This window comes from Symphalangus syndactylus, chromosome 4 (assembly GCF_028878055.3).
Source record: "Symphalangus syndactylus isolate Jambi chromosome 4, NHGRI_mSymSyn1-v2.1_pri, whole genome shotgun sequence".
NCBI classification, from domain to species: Eukaryota; Metazoa; Chordata; class Mammalia; order Primates; family Hylobatidae; genus Symphalangus; species Symphalangus syndactylus.
Window position 1 is genome coordinate 157,618,877 of NC_072426.2, and position 20,593 is coordinate 157,639,469.

The 20,593-nt window shown below is 46.8% G+C and overlaps 1 protein-coding gene and 1 non-coding gene across 19 annotated transcripts in view; one reads left to right on the top strand and one right to left on the bottom strand.

The window, feature by feature from the left end:
- IRF2 (interferon regulatory factor 2) overlaps positions 1 to 20,593 on the bottom strand; it is an 87,081-nt gene that overhangs the window by 38,878 nt on the left and 27,610 nt on the right. For 16 of the 18 annotated variants that reach the window (XM_063637742.1, XM_063637740.1, XM_063637741.1 and 13 more), the window contains one exon: positions 2,091 to 2,183. The exons of 1 other annotated variant lie outside the window; for it this stretch is intronic. In XM_063637742.1, coding sequence (XP_063493812.1) covers positions 2,091 to 2,177 — 87 coding nt within the window. In that variant the 5' untranslated portion in view covers positions 2,178 to 2,183. Of the gene's footprint in view, positions 1 to 2,090; positions 2,184 to 5,061; positions 5,082 to 20,593 lie in introns of those variants that run through there. One more of the 18 variants, XM_063637744.1, reaches the window with a different exon arrangement.
- Positions 5,059 to 5,141, top strand: LOC129481442 (small nucleolar RNA SNORD79). The gene has a single exon (XR_008657433.1). It is a non-coding gene; the product is annotated as a small nucleolar RNA SNORD79 (small nucleolar RNA).

The window sequence follows — 20,593 nt, forward strand, 5'->3', positions numbered from 1 at the left end:
AATCCTACTTAACCTCTCTGTGCCTCGGTTTCCTTGTCTGTAAAATGGAAAATATTAACTGTAGCTACCCCATGGCGGCGGAACGTGAGTTAATGCACGTACCTTGCTCAGAAGTGTGCCTGGTGCACAGTAAGTGCTGAGTACACGTCAGCTTTCATTCAGTGTCATCTGCTACCCTGACTCTCCAGTTCCCCTTTACTCTGGTCCCCCCTTCCTTATACCTCCACAGCACCCCTGCTAAGTGAGCTGACCAAGAAGCAACTCCATTTCTTGTTTGTTTCTTTGGAAGAAGCTGATTACATACGTAAATCTCAAACCCTACAGCTAGAGCAACCCTAGAAAAATACATTGTTTGCGGTAAGACCTTAAGATATGGGGCAGGTCACAGGAAATACGCATATGGTTCCTTCATTTCTATTTACTTAGTTCTCCACCTTGTTTCAGAAAGGCTCAAACAGAGATATTCAATACAGTAACCTTAAATTCACAATCAGGCTGGGCACTGCGGCTCATGCCTGTAATCCCAGCACTGTGGAAGGCCGAGGTGGGCAGATCACTTGAGTCCTGGAGTTCCAGACCAGTCTGGGCAACATAGTGAAACCCCATCTCTACAAAAAATATAAAAATTATCCAGGAGCGCAGCTGTGGTCCCAGCTACTTGGGAGACAAATGTGGGAGGATCGCTTCAGCCCAGAGGCAGAGGGTACAGTGAGCTGAGATTGTGCCACTGCACTCCAGCCTGGGCAACAGAAGGAGACCTTGTCTAAAGAAAAAAAAAAAAATCAAAATAAGTGGATAAAAGGAAAAGAATAAAAAGAAATAAGATTTGAAAGATATCTGAAAAGACCCAATAAGGCCAGGAATGATATGAGTTAAAAAAAATTATACTGCAATATCCTGTTCCCTTGTTGGAAGCAGGCTACAATCTGCAATCTGGCTCAAAGCTCTTGTACCTGATACAAAGATAAAGCCTGGCCAGCTAAATTATTCATTGTGTCCTTAAGATTAAAAAGAAAAGGGGAGGGAGTGGAGAAGAGGAAAAAGGCATTTACTCAGAACTGTTCCTGGGAGAAGAGGAACTTCTGTCCTGGGCCTCCTTAAAGAAGGCATGATAGATATTTAGTTGCTTCTCTAGATTATATAGTTCTAGAAGTTTTTCATTTTCACCTGCATTATCTCTTTCTGATTCACCCCTAATAGCTAGGATCAATCAAATTAAGAGTTTTTAGGTTAACAAAGTAAGGGAGTGTTTGTGCATGGAAGGGGCAGGCTGTAAATGATTGGCTGCTTTCTTAGGAAAGGTGGACGCACAGACAGGGCTTCATTACACAGGTAAAAAGAAGGCTTTTTTTTTTTTTTTAAAGACAAAAACAAGCTTTCTTTAAACAGAGAACATTGAAAAGGAAATGCTCCATCCCTAATATAAAACCCTGGAGTTCCCATGTCTTCTAGTCCTAAAAGGCCAGGAGAAGCAAAAAAAGGAATTTGGAGAAGGAAGAGGGTAAGAATCCTCAAAGAACAACACGGCAAGGAGCTTTCCATAGGCAGTCAGCCAAAACACCACAGGTGAGCAGACCCTGGAGACTCCAGGCTGACGCTACAGCCGGACAGGATACAAATCCTTTTGTGACCGAGGTCAGTGGCTCATGCCTGTAATCCCCACACTTTGGGAGGCTGAGGTGAGGGGATCACTTCAGCCCAGGAGTTCAAGACCAGCCTGGGCAACATGGCGAGTCCCCAGCTCTACAAAAAAATACAAAAATTGGCCAGATGTGGTGGCATTTACCTGTAGTTCCAGCTACTCTGGAGGCTAAGGTGGGAGGATCACTTGAACCCAAGAGGTCAAGGCTGCAGTGAGTCATGATTGCACCACTGCACTCCAGCAAGGGCAATATAGTGAGACCCTGTCTCTAAAAGAAAAAAAGCCTTTGAGATGATAACTTGATGTTTTATGATCATTTTGGGTTGGCTGGTTTTTGCCATGAATGAGCCTAAGATTTTGAATACAAATCATTTTACTTTTGGCAGTCCGCGTGGGCGTGTCTCAGCCAGCACCTCTCTCACACATACACCCACCCTGATCCACTCACCTTGTTAAGCCACTTGAGCCCTGGGATCGTGTTGGAGTTTATCTGCTCCTCCAGCCACGGGCGCATGCGCATCCTTTCCACCGGCATGGTGCCCTTGCGGGAGAGAAACACAGCGTCAGGCGTTGGTGCCACCCAGTGTGGTGTCTGCACTGCAGAGTTCTACACCCCGCCTGACCCTTTCCTTCTCTCCTTTCCTGGGGCTGGGGACCAGCGGGCTGGGGGGTTGGTGTATTCAGGGGCTGTGCCCTAGAGCCAGCTGTGCAAGCCCAGCCCTCGCACCGGCCGGGGGGCTATCTGGGGACACAGGATGGTCTAGGCCTGCCCTCCACTGGGAGGGTCCTATGGACATTGGAGACCAGGACCCACACGCCTCCACGGGAATTTGCCTAGAGGGAGGCTTTATCCCCAATACACTGGCTGTGTTTTGAGGCTTCGGTTGCTCAGAGACCCCAATGCCTTTGGGGATTATCCTTCCAAGAGCCAAGGGGTGGGCAGAGCAAAGCAGTTGTGGGAAAAAATTATGATAGCCAAGCCATTCCGTTTGAGAATCTGGGTTATACAAACGCTTCAACCCCCAGTATTAACATTTAAAGCTCGAAAGGAATCAGTTTATTTGGCTTTCCCAAAGTTTTCCACCAACTACCCGTCCCTCCCGACTTTCCTTCCAGAGCCCCCGGCACCCTGCACGGGCATCTCCTTTGCTTTTGCTTTTACCCGAATGCAACCTCTCACCCAAGTGTCTTCCTTCAATGCCAGCCTCCCCGCTGACCTGACATCACCCCCTTTTCCTTTAACTTACTTTCCCTTTGAAAATCATTTTCATAGTCTGACCACCCTTCCTCCGCCAGTCCACACAATGCCTCCCCGCTGCTTCCAGATTCCTTTCTAAGATAGACTTCTCCTGGTCCATCAGAAGAGATCCAGAGGGGAATCACTAACAAAGTACCTTCCACACTGTCCCCCACTCATCTTCACCCTATCTATGCCTGCATTTACATCTAATCTGGGCTCTAAAAGCAAAGACGGTTCAGGTGCAAGCGTCCATTCTATAGGACCTCACAGACAGTGTGACACTGTAATCCTCTTCTCAATCCTGATTGGTCCCTTCCTTCTTTTGTTCATTTCCTCCAAAATTGAGCTCTGAAAATTCTATTCATTGGCATTTGGGCTGATGTCTCAATAACTCTCCTTTCCAGCTTGCCATGGACTTCCTCTCTCCTCTACTCCCTGCGCCCAGAATATGCCAGAGTTACAAGCATCCTTCCATGACCCCCATGGCCCCCAGGCCTCACCCTGGGCCTGTAGGAGCCCCTAGCCTCTTCCTTGTATGCCTCCCACAGTCTGGCCCACGGACTGCTGTAGGCACCTCTTGCTCCGTGCTCATCCCATGCCCTCTGCTCTTCATTCCCTGGCCTTGCAGGTCCTTACCCGCCTTCTAAGACTCAGCCTCCTCCTCCACAAGGGCTTCCCTGACCACTCCCGCCTAAAGCAGTCCCTCTGCCTCCAGCTCCTATGATACTCACTGATCTTACACTGCTCCTTTGAAAAATCAAACATTGCTTTAGGGCAGTTGTTTTAAGTAAAGTCCTTCATCTTATCCCTTGCCTTACCTATACACCTCTCAGCTGTGTCCAGTCCACTCTCTTTTCCTAAGCAAATTTAAGTTCTACCATAGGAAGAGCAACGCCTTTTTTTTCTGGAGGCAGGGTCTCACTCTGTCACCCAGACAGGAGTGCAGTGGCGTGATCACGGCTCACTGCAGCCTCAATCTCCTGGGCTCAAGCGATTTTCCCACATCAGCCTCCCAGTAGCTGGGACCACAGATGTGAGCCACCACACCCAGCTAATATTTTAAAATTTTTGTAGAGCTGGGGTCTCCCTATGCTGCCCAGGCTGGTCTCAAATTCCTGGGCTCAAGCAGTCCTCCCACCTTGGCCTCCCAAAGTGCTGAGATTACAGACGTGAGCTCCCATGCTCTGCCCTCTTCTAGGTCTTGTGCTAGTCCCACAAAGCCCAAATGTTGCCTTCCACACAGGAAACACTCACTACCAGGCCCAGGCCAGCTCTGAAGATGGCTCTGATGGCCTAGGTGGGGCGTCGTCAGAGGTTGGCCACCTCCACTCATATGGAGGCTCCAGCCACCATTCTTTGAACAGGAACCTTAGAGATATTTCACAAGAACATGGAATGGCCGCAAGGAGTTGCAGATACTGCTGCTCTTGGTCTCATTCATTCATTTGTCCCATTCATTCATGTGTTCACCCACCCATTCAAAGGTCATGTATTGAGAATGATGCTCCAGAAACAGGGAAAGATGCCATTCCCTGCCATCTAGGAACTCCCAGTTGAACAGGACACTGGAAAGAAGGGAGGCACCATGCCCCACGAAGAGTCCTGGGTACAGGCTGGTAAGAGAGTTTCAGGAAAGACTAGGGAGTGCCGGGGAAAGCTGTGCACAGAGGACTGCACTAGTGACCCCTCCAAGGCTCACCCTGCAAGAGCTCTGCCCGCCAGGGGGGTGACCACCAGCCCAGCCTGATCTTCCCTCTGGAAAAGACCTCAAGACACAGATTGGAGACCACTAAATCCAGAGCGGTCAAGAAAGTCGAGGGAAGAGCGAGGGAAGAGTAGTTACAGGATAGGGGTGGGTCTAGAGGTCATGAGTAGAGAGCAACAGACGCCAGTTCTCCTGACAGCCTGACATGCAGAAGCGCTGGGCGTGGTCCCCAGTGCTGCAGCTGAGCCTGAGCCTAGCAATATGGAAACACGAGAGGCGTGTGGAAGTGGCCCTGCTTCCAGCTAGTAGTACTCAGAATAATATCACATTTCCTCCATTATCTTTCTCACAAATAACCCAGTTGGGGGAAAAAAAAACAAAAACAATGGTCACATCTGAAATAGTCCAAAAAGCCACATGGTATGGTTCCTATCAGGTGCCCCCCCTCCAACCCACGGTGGCTCCTGTTCTTACGTTAGTGATGGCTTTTAAAGTTCACACAGACGGGAATCTCTCTGAAAGACAATGAAGATCAGTTTTAAACTGAAACCGTAGTTGAAAAAGTCAATTGTCAGGTAAAGCAAAGCACCAAGACAAAAAACCCAACTTTCTGTCTTTAAAACTAAAGCCTGTGTGTGAAGACACATTCGATCCAAACTGTTCGCAGATTCTGTATCTGTGAATTTGCCTACTCACTAAAACATATCCACAACCCCCAGATCAATACTCAGATGTGTTCGTGGTCACTTGCGGACGTGTGCTGAATTCAAGTCATCTGATGCACGTGTTCCCAGCTGAGGCTGGACAAGGCCACACTCTGCCTTCCCGCTCTTGCTCTCCTATGGCAAACAAGTGTCCTTTTCACAGGCTACGGAGTGCGACATTTTTCACATCGTTGTGCTTTTTGTTGGTGACTTTGCTGTTTAAAATGGCCCCCAGGCATTGTGCTGAAGTGCCTTCCTGGGTTTCTAAGAACCAGAAGGCTACAATGTGCCTTACAGGGAAAATACGTATATTAGATAAGCTTTGCTCGGGCATGCATTATAGTGCTGTGAGTTCAATGGTAATCAATCAACAATAAATAGTACAGAGGGTGTCTTCAAACAGAAACACATAAGACAAGGTTATACAATGATCAGCTGACAAAATATTGTGACCAGTAGCTCGCAGGAACCCGATGTCCTTATAAGAAGAGGGACATGTGGACACAGACACACAGAAGAATGCCGCGTGAAGACACAGAAACAGAGGGAGGATGGGCACGTGAAGCCAAAGGCAGAGACTGCAGTGAGGCTGCTGCAGCCGACCATGCCTGGAGCCACCAGAAGCTGGAAGAGGCAAGGAAGGATTCTGCCCTAGAGCCTTGAGGCACAGCAGGGCCCTACTGATGCCTTGATCTGAGACTTCTGGCCTCCAGAATTGTGATGGAATACATTCTGTTGTGTGAAAGCCGTCTGTTATGGCAGCCCTGAGCAACTAACAGAGAAGGGAGAGCTGCAAAGGCCCTGAGGCAAGGTGGCCCCTGTGGACGGCAGTCAGTGACAGGGAGGGCCCAGAGACCCGGCTCACCCAGAACACCATGCCTAGGATTTTGGTCATGACCATGACCTAAGACTGAAGAGGAAACCGAAGGATTTTAGCAAAAGAATGATAGGGTCAGTTTCGCCAATGTAAAGGGAAGAGCTGACTGTGAAATCCAGACCAGCGCTTCGCCAACTTGAACACGCACAGGAATCCCAAGTCAGTGGATTAAAGGCGACCGCTGTGGTCTGCATCTCCGACAAGCCCCTAGGTCCTTGGGTCACACTCTGAGAAGCAAAGCTCTAGAGTCCCCTTATTTTTCATGCTCAGTGGCCTGGCTCTCCCATGCTCCTGCTGTGTGGTCATTTTGGCCATTCTGATAGACTTCTCCGCTGGTCGGCGTGCCGGGCTCGTCATCCGCTGGCTGGGTCCATTCCTCACTTACGCAATGTGCCTGTCTAGTAAGGATGCGGCTCAGCCAAACCTCAAACTTACTAGAAAAGTTCATGATCTTAAATCAGGACTGTTATTAATTATAAGTAACTTTTAGAAAAAGCAAAAAATTGAACAAGTATTTTGTCAGAGTAAAAAATAAACTTAAAAAGGGCTACACTTATTTCAGGTTTTGTTTGTTTGGGTTGGTTGGTTGATTTGTTTGTAGCTAGGACATCTCCAATGAGACTCAATGAAAAGCTAACCCAGTCACATGAAGGCCCTTCTCCTCTGGGACTTGATTTTTCTCCCCTGACCCACCTCCCACGCCCTGGGCAGGTTAGTGCAGTACCAGTGCACTTGTCACACAACACGGTACAAAGTTGTCACACAACACGGTACAAAGTTTGCCATTTGACGTAGGTTTCTCCTGACTAGCCGAGGGTGAGCATACATCTTTACTTCTGTGAAAAACAGCAAAGGCAGAATCTACCTCAAGCCTAGCACCAGAAATGGATCATTTAGTTGGACACTAAAAATAGATTAATTATGCTTCCAGAGATTAAAAGACTGAGATGACAGGCACAGAGGGTCAGAGGACTGAGGACTGGGAAGAAAGATGCTTACTCGGTATGTATCATCTAGCTTCCATTATTGAAAGTCAAGGTGACACGCTGGTCTTTCTGTAAGGCAAGCCTCCCACAGGCACTCACAGCCAGGCCACGTGAACCTCGAACGGAGTTAGAGAAGGCAGGTAACTCAGTGGAGAGGACACAGAGCGGCTATGTTTGTCTAAGAACCAAAAGGCACAGAAATCAAGACAATTGTGTTGCAGCCTTGACTCTGCCATTGCTGGTGTGTGTCCTTGGGCTAATCCCTCCATCCTCCTGGTCTACACTTTGATCATCTAGAAAAATGGGACGTTTTAAACAGATGATTCCTGGGGTTATCCACGATATGATGAATCATAATCTGATTTTTTTTGTAAGCTTCTCTTCTCGTACATCAGGTTGTTTTTAGAAGTAAAATGCTAAAATTTTATGGTTCTGCAAACCTAATATATGAGCAACCTGTACTTCAAAGTAAGTAAAAGAGCTGAAGCATCTACCCTGCAGCCTGACGAAAGGCACTTTGTAAAATCACCTATCTTTACACCTTTGAGATTTGAGGCTGGGACTGGCTTCAAAACCGTGGCATCTGGCCATAAGTCAATTCAGCCCATGGTGGGTATTGAGAATATCACTGGTGCTAAGCCTGCTGTATAAAGCATGCAAGCTATTCATTGTGAATATTCGTAAGTCACGAATGATCCCCCATGAAGTTGACAGTACTATCCATGATTAGTGCTATTAACAGTGAGGTTGAATTTTCACCCAAATAACTGAATTTTGGTTCTTAGAATAGTAAGAGCAACGGTTACCATTTACAGAGCACCTACTATGTGCTGGGCATTAAAACTAGGGTTTTCTTGCTAGGTGTGGTGGGATACACCTGTATTTTCAGCTCCTTGGGAGGCTGAGGTGGGACAATCACTTGAACCCAGGAGTTCGAGGCTGCAGTGAGGCATGATCACACCACTGCATTCCAGCCTGGGTGGCAGAAAGAGAGCCTCCCTCTAAAAATAAAAAATAGAAAACCTAGGGTTTTGGCCGGGCGCGGTGGCTCACGCTTGTAATCCCAGCACTTTGGGAGGCCGAGGCAGGCGGATCACGAGGTCAGGAGATCGAGACCACGGTGAAACCCCGTCTCTACTAAAAATACAAAAAAATTAGCCAGGTGTGGTGGCGGGCGCCTGTAGTCCCAGCTACTCGGGAGGCTGAGGCAGGAGAATGGTGTGAACCCGGGAGGCGGAGCTTGCAGTGAGCCGAGATCACGCCACTGCACTCCAGCCTGGGCGAAAGAGCGAGCCTCCATCTCAAAAAATAAAAATAAAAATAAAAAAATAAATAAATAAACCTAGGGTTTTCTACAAGTTTTGTCATTTAACCCTTACAACCCTAGGATGTAGGGACTTTATTATTCTTTATTACCTGCTAGTAAGTGGAGAGCCAAGACTCTCGTTTAAATTCAGACCTATCTAAGATGAAACGCCCAGGCTTATCCACTCTAACCTCTGCCTTCATCTTACTTTAGAAAGCACTGAGTTACAATGACCTCTTAATTGTTCTACTTACTGAGACTTTCCAAACTCCTCTCTGTCTTGCATACCACTGACAGTCATCTTCCTAAAATACCATTTAATCATGTTAATTCTCTGTTCCAGAGACTTCTAAATGTGCCTGCTGGATTTAAGGTAATAAATTCCTTAGCTGAGAGGGGGGTGGTGCTTCTGGTAATGGCGCAATAGGTAATTCAGACCTGACTCCCAGGCTGAACAACTAAGAAACATGGACAAAATATATTTTTAAAATCCATTTAAATGCATCGGAGCGCTAACAAGGTAGTTAAAAATTAGGGGGGCAAGGTCTAGGAGAAAAAGAAACCCAGGAAGGTGAACCTGACATTTAGGGCTGCTGTCATCCTAGTGCAGGGACAGCTGCTCCTTTCTGAAGAGGAGGCTGTGGGGCTTTGAAACTGAGCAGAGCTTTTGACACACTCAGGTGACTGAGAAGACAAAAATTGAAGATCAGGACCCAGCTAGGTAAAGGGGTTCCTGGAAACACCCCCACAAGCTTTGTAAGTAATACAACTAAGTAGAAATAAACTAATATCCAAGGCTGAAGCCCAGCTTTGAATCATCTCAATCCCTGATCAAATGAAAATGACCTGGAACTACCAAAAGTAAATATAAATCAAATCTTGAGGAACATAACATTACCCCAGGATTCATATTATCTCTGGAGCCTTTCTTTCTTTTTTCTTTCTTTTTTTTTTTTTGAGACAGAGTCTCGCTCTGTCACCAGGCTGGAGTGCAGTGGCTCGATCTCAACTCACTGCAACCTCTGCCTCCCAGGTTCAAGCAATTCTCCTGCCTCAGCCTCCAGAGTAGCTGGGACTACAGGTGCATGCCACCATGGCCAGCTAATTTTTGTATTTTCAGTAGAGACAGGGTTTCATCATGTTGGCCAGGATGATCTCAATCTCTTGACCTCGTGATCTGCCCACTTTGGCCTCCCAAAGTGCTGGGATTACAGGCGTGAGCCACCGCGCCTGGCCATGGAACACCTTTTCTTGTTACCCAGTCACCCAACGGATCAGCAAAAATTCATTAAACACACATTGTTACAAGGAACTGTGCTGAGTGCTGTGGGGGATTCAAAGACGGGTAAGACATGATCACTACCCTCAAGGAACAAATAAGTTAACTGAGGATGTGAGAGACAAATCACATAAAGCTAACTAATAATCCTATAATTATAATAAAAGACTATGCAATAAAGATCAGAAGGTAGTGTATTAATAATTGCCAACTAAGTTAGCTAGTTCATAAGGAATACATAAATCATTGTTAAATGGGCTTCTAAGAGAAAGCTTTATGTTTAACGAAGACCTTAATGGATGGGGAGGTGCTATCTAGGCAGGGAGAAGGTGGCAGGCAAGCCAGGGGAGGTGAAAGGTTGGTATCGGCAGCCAAAGCAGGACTGAAGATGTGTTTGCTGATGTGAGCAGAGCAACTGCCTTATGCACCAACATGGGTGTCTTCATAAGAGTCACCGGTGTGTGAGAAGCAAGCACTGGGTATTTCACACCAATCATCTTTAACTCTCATAACAGCTCTAACCAATTAAACACTAGTATCCCCATTTTATTTTTTCATTTTATTTTTGAGACAGGTCTCACTCTGTCACCCAGACTAGAGTGCAGTGGTGCTATCCTAGCTCACTGCAGTCCTGACTTCCTGGGTTCGAGAGAGCCTCTCACCTCAGCCTCTCAAGTACCCAGGACTACAGGTGCATCCACTATGCCCAGCTAATTTTTTGTTTTTTGTTTTTTTTGAGACGGAGTCTCGCTCTGTCACCCAGGCTGGAGTATAGTGGTGCAATCTCGGCTCACTGCAACCTCTGCCTCTCAGGTTCAAGCAATTCTCCTGCCTCAGCCTCCTGAGTAGCTGAGATTACAGGTGCACGCCACCATGCCCAGCTAATCTTTTTGTATTTTTAGTCAAGACGGGGTTTTACCATGTTGGTCAGGCTGGTCTTCAACTCTTGACCTGACGATCTGCCTGCCTTGGCCTCCCAAACGCCTGGGATTACAGGCGTGAGCCACTGCGCCTGGCCTAATTTTGTTAAATATTTTTGTAGAAACAGGGGTTTCACTGCCAATGTTGCCCGGGTTTGTTCAAACTCCTGGCCTCAAGCAATCCTCCTACTTCAACCTCCCAAACTGCTAAGGTTAGAGGCATAAGCCACCGTGCCCAGCCTATTATCCCCATTTTAGAGATTAGGAAGAGCATAGCCGAAAAGGCAGCCCCCACAAAAAATAAGAAGAAGAAATAAGAAAGAAAAGAAAACGTCCAAGTCACCCACGCCTCTAGATGAGGAGCCAGGACTTGAACCTCAGGAGGGTCTCGGCTGCCCAGCTAGAGTCTGAGATTGTTGACGCAGGCTGCTGTAACGACTTCTGAGTGTGTGACTTAGGAAAAGCCATGCTCAGTTTCATGACTCATGCAGCACTCTACACAGAGCCAATAGAGGGAAGGAGGTGAGCTAGAACTACCGCCCTGGGTCAGGACAGTGGCTATGGGAATGTACGTACACACACACACACACACACACACACACACACACACACACACACACACACACGATGACGCGTGTATAGGAATCTAACAGCAGTGTTTAGTAGTAATTTTTCCTGAGCACACAATAGTCTTTTCCCAAATGCAAGTTCCTCTTGCAGGTTCCTCACAATGACTTCTGTGTGCTTTTTCAGCACAAGTAAGAATTTCCATGAAAGTTATGTAAATTGAGAGAAAGCTGGGGTTAGAAGTTGAACATTATCATCATCATCCCCATCATTAATACCACTCCAGCCCTAACTAGGAGCCTGACCCTCAGCCCAAATGCCTTTCACGCATTATTTCATTTAATCTTCCAACAAGCCACATGAGGCAGAGTAGCTACTCCCCATTCTACAGATGAGGAAATGAAGCTACTTACAAAGCTCCACTTACAGCCATTAAGTGGTAAAGCAAACATTCAAATCTACATCCGTCTGACTCCAAAGAATATGCCAGAAACCTCTAGACCAGTGTTTTGCAAGTCTCTGTTAACAACCCACCAGAGGGTCGTGGGATCGTTTATTGCATTAAGATCAGCACTTTTAACTTAATTTTAATTTACTATATGATAGAGTGGAAAATGAGGGAGCACCCTGAACAAAGTGAAGTAAGCATTGTTTTATGAAACGTTCGCTTCCATTTAATGTCACATCACATTATATTACACTGGTCCTGGGGGTCGAAGGGGCATAAAAACATTGCACTAGGCTGGACTGCCTCCTGACGGTGTGTGTGCAGGTGTGTGAGCATGTGGACGGCGGAGAGAGGGAGCGGGCACTGTGGGAAGCAGAATGCAGGAGAAGACGATATGTGATTCACCTGCCTCGGCCTCCCAAAGTCCTGGGATTACAGGTGTCAGCCACCGCGCCTGGCCTAATTTTTTAAATATTTTTGTAGAAACAGAGGAACAAGGAGAAGCAGACCCTAAGAGCTGTACTGACTAAGAGAAACAAACAAAACGTACAAGAACTTCATGGCATGAAAATAGCACGTTCAGAGCAAAGATAATAGGATCCTGTATATGAGAGAGGTAGCCTGAGACCTTCCTATGTGGTCATGCTTAATCCTGCTCTGCCTGCGATATTCAAATCACTCTCCAGACTCTCATGGGACCCTGAAGGCTGAAGTCAGCCATTGCCAGTCCTGAAATCAGAAAGACGTTTAACGTTTGGATGGAGGGCTAGATACAGAAAAAACCATGCCTCTCAGTGTAATTATTATCTGCACCAATGCAAAACTGATTTTTATAAGTTTTGTTGAACTTTAGAAAGTCATAGATTCATTTAAGAATGGGAGTCTCCAGCTTAAAACTCATAAGGTTTTAAGCAATTCAACCACCAATTCTCCTGCTATGTAGATTTTTCAGGATGAATGATGGGGCAGGACTGCTACTCCAAATACATCATAACCCACCTTTATTCTTTTCTGTTCTGTTCATGCCACTATCCCAAAACTGCCTTGCAACGCTATCACCTTAAAACTTTAAAAAAAAAAAAAAAAGCGGGGCGGAGCGGGGGTACTTAAAAAAAAAAAAAAAAAGGTCCCTGGCCCCACTCGAATGAAATAAGAACTGGGAATTTTTTTTATTATCCTAGAATAATTTTGATAAGCAATTAAGTATGAAAATCACTGTTATTTAGTATCCATTAATCCAATGGACTTCCAGATTCCAGATGTTTAGTAAACATCTCGAGTTGAGTCGTGGGAAAACAGGAGGCCAGTGGTGAATAGGTTTCATCATTAATGGAATATAAACGTTTATGAAATTAAAAGTCTAAAATGCTTTTAAATACCACAAAACTAGTTTTCCAGGCTGCAAATCATCCAGATTACAGTTTTACATATTTGCCGTTCTATGCACAATTTTCCTATTAGGCACGTTTTCTATATCCTTTCGGAAGCTATTCCCATAGCTACTTTATAAAATTTACCTTGTCCCTGACCACAGACTCCTCTGGTACCTGAAATGTGTGCTGCATCAGAACCACAATTGAGCAAACTGACTTGGGGCCCCTATGTGTGTGTGCACAAAAGTCACCTATCACTGGTTCTTGGTTCTGCAGATGACCCAGTGGTCACTCTAAAAAACAGTTCTCAATGCAGCCTAACAAGAACAGCAGATCTTCATCCAGAGATCAAGTCTTAAAAATACATGCAGTGTGTTAACGTTCACCTAGATGTGTACTTTTCTGAGAAAGGTCCCCACAAACTCTCAAAGGGCAGTTCCCTAGGCAGATGTAAGAAACACAGTGCAAGAACACGAATGGGAAAGCAGCTAGACCTCTCTGCTGACACTTTCTTGACTTTCCCTGGCTCAGTAGCCACTCCCCTGGCCCTCCCACCCACTGCCATGTCAGCCACCAAAGGGTGCAGTCTCCATCCATCGGACCATCCCCGTTACCCACGGCCTCCTTCCATGCTCCCGCTGCAGCCTGTTCAGGGGCTGCTCCGCTCTGCCTTGAGCTGCTGCAGCGTCCCCGTCCTGGCCACCCTCCCTTCTATCCACTTCCACATTCCACACAGTGGAGGCCTATACTTACTGCGTGTCTGCTGGGTGAGAGTACAAGACTATGTAGGCTTATATATTAACATGGGCAGCAACGTTAACATGGGATTCCAGCTCCAGAGGCCCCCGCCCTGCTCCCTAGAATGCCCATTCCCCAGCTCCATCCTCCTTCCCACACAGTGGCCTGACCACTTTCCCTCTACAAATGGGCCTCATGCCTCCGTCTTGTTTGCTCACACTGCAAACATTTGTGATAGGCTGGAGAACCTTGCAGCAGATGGACGGTTGATCCCCTCATCTGAGCTCTCAGAGTCTCTGAAGATCTTTTTTGCCTTCCTCTCCTCAGGTCCTGTTCCCATTTTCCACAGGTGCAATTTCAGATCCCTTCCTGCCTCCAGCTTCACAGAGAAAAGAGATCTGCGAGGCTCTTCTTGCTGAATGTCTACCTCCCCTCCCTCTTCACACTCATCTGGGCGTGACCTTTTTCCCTTTCGTAAACTAGATGGGTGGGAGTGCCACTCTGCAACAGCAGATGCGGGATGTTTGAGGAGAGATACTGAGAGTGGTTTGGGGCCTACAGAGTTGGAGATCTTTGGGATACCCAAAAAGAGGTGATGGCTGGGCTATTAGCTGTGCGAGGCTGGAGCTCAGGAGAAAGGCCCAGCCTGGAAACATCTCGCCATACCTTGAAAGATTGTTCAAATGTCTCTTTTCCACAATACTTGGCCTGGCCAACACAAGAGACATACATGCCCCCCTCCCTTGAAGTCATAAAACTCACTACTGCCTCTAACAGTGAATTAGCACGCATCTTACACTGCCCTAAAGTCAACGGTTCATTGTGATGTGCTTTAATCCACTGAGACCAACGCTCCTTAGGCCTAAATAGCCCTTGTACTCTGCACCCAGCAAACACCCAATGAATGTAGACCAGCACTATCCAGTAGACATTTTGCAACAATTAACTTGTTATTTATCGGGGCAGTCAACAAGGTGGCTCCTGAATACCTGAAATGTGGCTACCATGAACGAGGAAAGCTTTGTCATCAAAGATGGAAACAGAGTTTCCAGGCGAGTTCTAATCTTTCCAAATCACAGTGAGTGGTCAGGTGTCTGGTGGAAAGAAAATACCTGCTCGTGACACCCCTGTAGTGTTCCTGCTACTGAAACGGCTTTGTTTTGAGAAAAGCTTAGTTTTAAAAAGCCTGATGCACACTCTGCAAACTTAATCACCTTTGGAACACAACCTGTTGGTAAGCAAGAGAGCTTCTCTGTGAGTAACTGCCTGATCCAGATCTAGACCTGCAAACCCTTGAAAATGATACCAGCTGGCCAGCAGGGAGTGTCCCACTTATCACGATGTTGTCAATATCCTCCACCATAAGGGTATTAACAATAGCTAAGGAGTATTAAGCGCTTAACAGTGTTAGGCAAGTTCTAAGCACGTTAAGAGGATAAGCTCACCTGATTCACAGCATCCCAAGAACGTGGGTACTACTGTGGTCCCCATTTTATAGATGAAGAAACTGAGGCATGTAAGGTTAAGTAACTTCCCAAGGTCACAGAGCTACTGCGTGGTAGAACTCATATTTGAACTGGAGTCTTAGGCCCTTATTTAGCCTTTGGATATGAGGCTCACACAGGCAGGCCAAACTGGGGTTCACATCAAGAGGTAGAGAGGGCCCCACACCTCCGTCTGACCTGGCATCTGCACTGGGAGCCTGTGTGGAAGGGGACACAGCCAGGGCAGCAAGATCCCCACAGCCTGCCAAGCAGCGTTCCAGCTCCTGAGCTGGCCCTGGTGCACAGGAAGCAGTTTCCCAGCCTCCTTTATGCAGCCCCTTCTAAAGTCACACTTCCTGCCCCATTTAATACTTTCCTGGCGAGTGGGCATCAACAAAACATGCTGCGTTTCCTGGCGAACCCGAGCTTCCCGTTTGTAGTCCGGACTAGGAAAACACTCCCATACTCCAAAATAAAGATACTGACCGTCTCTCCACCCCTTCACCTCCATGCTGTCTTTAAGGAAACAAGAGAGAACCAGAGGGGCTTTTTCCTTGCTTTGCATCACCTGGATGCAGATGAATCAGTTGTTTCATTTTAGTTGCTGCTTCTGCCATAAAGCAGGGTCACCTGGGTGCTTGCAGGGTCTTTTGAAGGCAGAAGGGGAGGAAAGTGTGCCCTGCCCAGCCCATAACTGATGAACCTGAAGAACTAGTTCAGAAGCACAAGTAAGTCCCATAGAAGGCAAACGTGTCACTATCTTGATGTTAATTTCACATTGGCGTTTATTTAAGGTGCTGAAAACCACTGAAGTACGAAGCATCTTCAATATCTGTCAATTTCCACCTCCTGCCATTTCAGCACATATGACGAGCAAACACTTCGTTATGGGGCCGTTTTGCTTCCTACTCTAAAAATGACCTCATTTTTAGTATCAGGCCCTCTAAGAAGTAAAAAACCCCTGTGCCCCAAAACTCCTTTCTCTAACCTACTTAAATCTCTCAGCCCTGTTTGTTTTTTACCACTTGATACCAAGTACTTTGTGGGGGTGGCGGCAGTGGGGGCGGCGGGGCGGGAGGGGTTGTTTTGTTTTGCTTGAGACAGAGTCTCACTCTTGTCACCCAGGCTGGAGTGCAATGGCGCGATCTCTGCTCACTGCAATCTACGCCTCCCAGGTTCAAGCAATTCTCCTGCCTCAGCCTCTTGTGTAGCTGGGATTACAGGCATGCGCCACCACGCCGGGCAAATTTTTGCATTTTTAGTAGAGATAAGGTTTCACCCTGTTGGCCAGGCTGGTCTCAAACTCCTGACCTCAGCTGATCCACCCACCTCAGCCTCTCAAAGTGCTGGGATTACAGGTTGTTTTTGTTTTTGCTTTTAGTTTTAAATTCAGGGGGTACATGTGCAGGTTTGTTACATGGGTATACTGCATGATACTGGGGTTTGGGCTCCTAATGATCCTGCTGTCCAAGTAGTGAACATAGTACCCAATAGGTAGTTTTTCAACCCTTGCCCTACTTCCTCTCTCCCCTTCTGGAATCCTCACTGTTTCTTGTTCCCATCTTCATGTCCATGTGTCCTCAGTGTTTAGCTCCTCCTTATAAGTGAGAACATGTGGTAGTATTTGGTTTTCTGATTCTGTGTTAATTCATTTAAGATAATGACCTCCAGCTCCATGCTTGTTATTGTGAATGATTTCATTGTTTTTATGGCTGCATAGTATTCCATAGTGTATATATACCATATTTTCTTTATCCAATCCACTGCTGATGAGGACCTAGGTTAAGTCCATATCTTTGCTATTGTGAATAGTGTTGCAATAAACATAAAAGTACAGGTGTCTTTTGCTAGAATGATTTCTTTTCCTTTGGGTATATACCCAGTAATGGAATTGCTGGGTTGAATGGCAGTTCTATTTTTAGTTCTTTGAGAAATCCAGGAGACAGTTTTGTTTTTTTTTTTGAGATGGAGTCTCAATCTGTCGCCCAGGCTGGAGTGCAGTGGCGCAATCTCGGCTCACTGCAAGCTCCGCCTCCCGGGTTCACGCCATTCTCCTGCCTCAGCCTCTCCGAGTAGCTGGGACTACAGGCGCCCGCCACCACGCCTGGCTAATTTTTGTATTTTTAGTAGAGACAGGGTTTCACCGTGGTCTCGATCTCTTGACCTCGTGATCCGCCCGCCTCGGCCTCCCAAAGTGCTGGGATTACAAGCGTGAGCCACCGCGCCCAGCCCAGGGGACAGTTTTAAATCCACCCATCCCAGAAAGCTTTCCCTAGCCAGTGTAGACTCATCTATGACCACAACTCCTGCTGAGATGACAGCCCTAGGAAATGGTTTGGGTATTAATGGTGATCAATCATGTCTGACCCTTAGCTCATTAATTTGGCAACATGCAACTTCCTAATGAGTGATTAGGCCCTTCACAGGCCTATCCTTATTCACCATGGAGTAGGATGGCAGCTGCAATTCAGGACGCAGGATGGCACCCGAGGTCTGACAGCCGCGTGACTCCAGGACAGCACAGCCCCCTAAGGGCAGGGCAGAGACCAGGTAAGACCTCGGCGGCTCCCGTATCCATGACAAGTGGGCAGGAGCCAGCCTTGCCTAGTGACGCTTTATCACTATACTGTATATGAGATAAGGAGAGGGACCTTATCTCATATACAGTATAGTGATAAAAATGAGACCTTAAATGAGAAATCAACAAGCCATTGCCTGAAAAATTCAGAAATCCCCTGATGCTGGTCACCGTCTCCACAACTGTAGAAGCCATTCAGGTCTCCATCCGGCAACTATAGCCACTTCCCAGGGCACTGCTTCAGGAACCAAACGCAGAAGGTAATAGAACCCAAGACCCTATGCCTCAGTTTTCTCTTCTGTAAAACAGGATAACTTTTGCACGGTTTGCGGTAAGGATTAAATAAGATGTGTAACGTGCCTAGCCTAGTACCTGATCCATCAATAGTTGATATTTAACAAATAATAGTTTCTGCAGACACAAATTTATGGTCAATCTTGTTCAAAGAGCATTATTTATAATAGCAAAACTAACCCAAATATCAGACAGTAGGAAGATGTTTAAAGAAAATGTAATAGAGTCAAATAATAGAGTATTGGGACTACAGAAGATCCCCTTATCTCAACAAAGGGATGATTTATATCCTGGGCAGGAAGAGATGGGATGTTACATTCCATCATGCTACTTGCAACAGTGCACAATTTAAAACTTCCGAATCGTTTATTTCTGGAATTTCCCATTTAATATTTTCAGACCTCAGTTGACCATGGGTAACTGTAACCACTAAAAGCAAAACCACGGATAAGGGAGAACTACTGTCTGGAATATTTAATTTGTGCAGGAATGCATAGAACATAATGTGAAAAAAGTGGGGGGCAGGTGGTTTTAACCATCAGGGCAATCAAGGACCACGCACAAACTTCCAGGCCCTGCTGTACTATGGTGGCTTCCCCACGAGTCCCCAGCAGAGTCCACGTGCTGACACACTGTTCTCTTCCCCTACAGCACCAATGACAGTCAGAGCTCCCCGTTCACTCACACTTACAGAACTCAGAGCATGCACCGGGCTGACAACATGCACCAAGAGACAGTTGTCTGACCTGGAACTGGGCCTCTGGGGGGCGGGGGTGTGCCCCAACCCCGGGTTGGCACAGAACAGAAAGTGAACGTGTTTCCTGAACAGCCCAATGTCATCACACTAAGTGCCATCCTGTGCTCATTCTTAAGTCCTGAGTTTTCCAAGACTGTCCTGATGTCAGCAGGATGCCCTAATTTTAGATGAGAAAATAAGAACAATAGGCCAGGCACAGTGGCTCACGCCTGTAATCCCAGCACTTTGGGAGGCCAAGGCAGGCAGATCACGTGAGCTCAAGAGATCAACACCAACCTGGTCAACATGGTGAAAGCCCGTCTCTACTAAAATATATATAAATTAGCTGGGCATGGTGGTGTGCGCCTGTAATCTCAGCTACTCGAGAGGCTGAGTCAGGAGAATCGCTTGAACCCTGGAGGCAGAGGTTACAGTGAACTGAGATCATGCCACTGCACTCCAGCCTGGGCGACAGAGTGAGACTCCATCACACACACACACACACACACACACACAAAGAAGAAGAAGAACAATATAGTAATACAGAACATTCTTCTCAAAACAACTGAGTTTCCTTCTACCCCTCCTTCCTCCACCCTTCCTTTATGAATGATTTACTCCAAAAGCCCATTTGATGCAACGCAGCAAAGAAGATGTACTGGGTTGAACAGTGGCCCCCCAACATTCGTGTCCACCTGGAGCCTGTGAATGTGACCTTTTCTGCATGTGGAGTCTGTGCAGATATAATCAAGTTAAACAAGGTCATACCAGATTAGAATGGGCCCTAAATCCAATATGACTGGCATCCTTTTAAGAAGAGGGAAACTTGGACACAGACACACATAGAAGAAAGGAGAATGTTGTATGAAGACAGAGGCAGGCATTAGAGTGACTCCTCCATAAGCCAAAGAAGGCCAAGGATTGCTAGCAGCCACCAGAAGGTAGGAGAGAGGCATGGGGCAGATTCCCGCTCGGGGTCCCCAATAGGAACCAACCCTGTCCATACCTTAATTGCCAATTTTTGGCCTTCAAAACTGTGAGGGAATAAATTTCTGTTGTTTCATGCTTCCCAGTTTGTGGTAATTTGTTATGGCAGCCACAGGAAACTAACAGAGTAGACACTAGGGGTGGAGGGGCAGATGCCACCAGGGTAGGAATTGGCAGAAAGAGGGCACCTGTTAGGGTGGCTGGGGCAGCAGCCACCTGGCACACAATACAAAAGCCATGTGGGCAGTGAGGATAGACACAGTAGGGAGACCACAGCCCTGTGCAGGGGCTGGGAGCCAGAGCAGGGAGGTGAGGAGGGCATCGTCATTGTGGTGGGGCAGCCGTGGGGACACAAGACCGCTTACACACAGGCAACTGGGTAAATTATATTACATACCAGGGTAATGGAAGTTAGGCTTTTGACTACTGGAGAAGGAAGTTACAGATACAGAAAGAAAGAAAACTATAATAACCCAGGCTGTGGCACTAGGAGGACTTGACTTGAATTTGTGCTTTTTCTATCTCAATAAACACAGAAATAAATACAGAGGTAAAAAAGCATGCATAGGAGGTGGACGGATCACAAGGTCAGGAGATCGAGACCATCCTGGCTAAAAGGTGAAACCCCGTCTCTACTAAAAATACAAAAAAAAAATTAGCCAGGTGTGGTGGTGGGTGCCTGTAGTCCAGCTACTCGGGAGGCTGAGACAGGGAGAACTGCTTGAACCC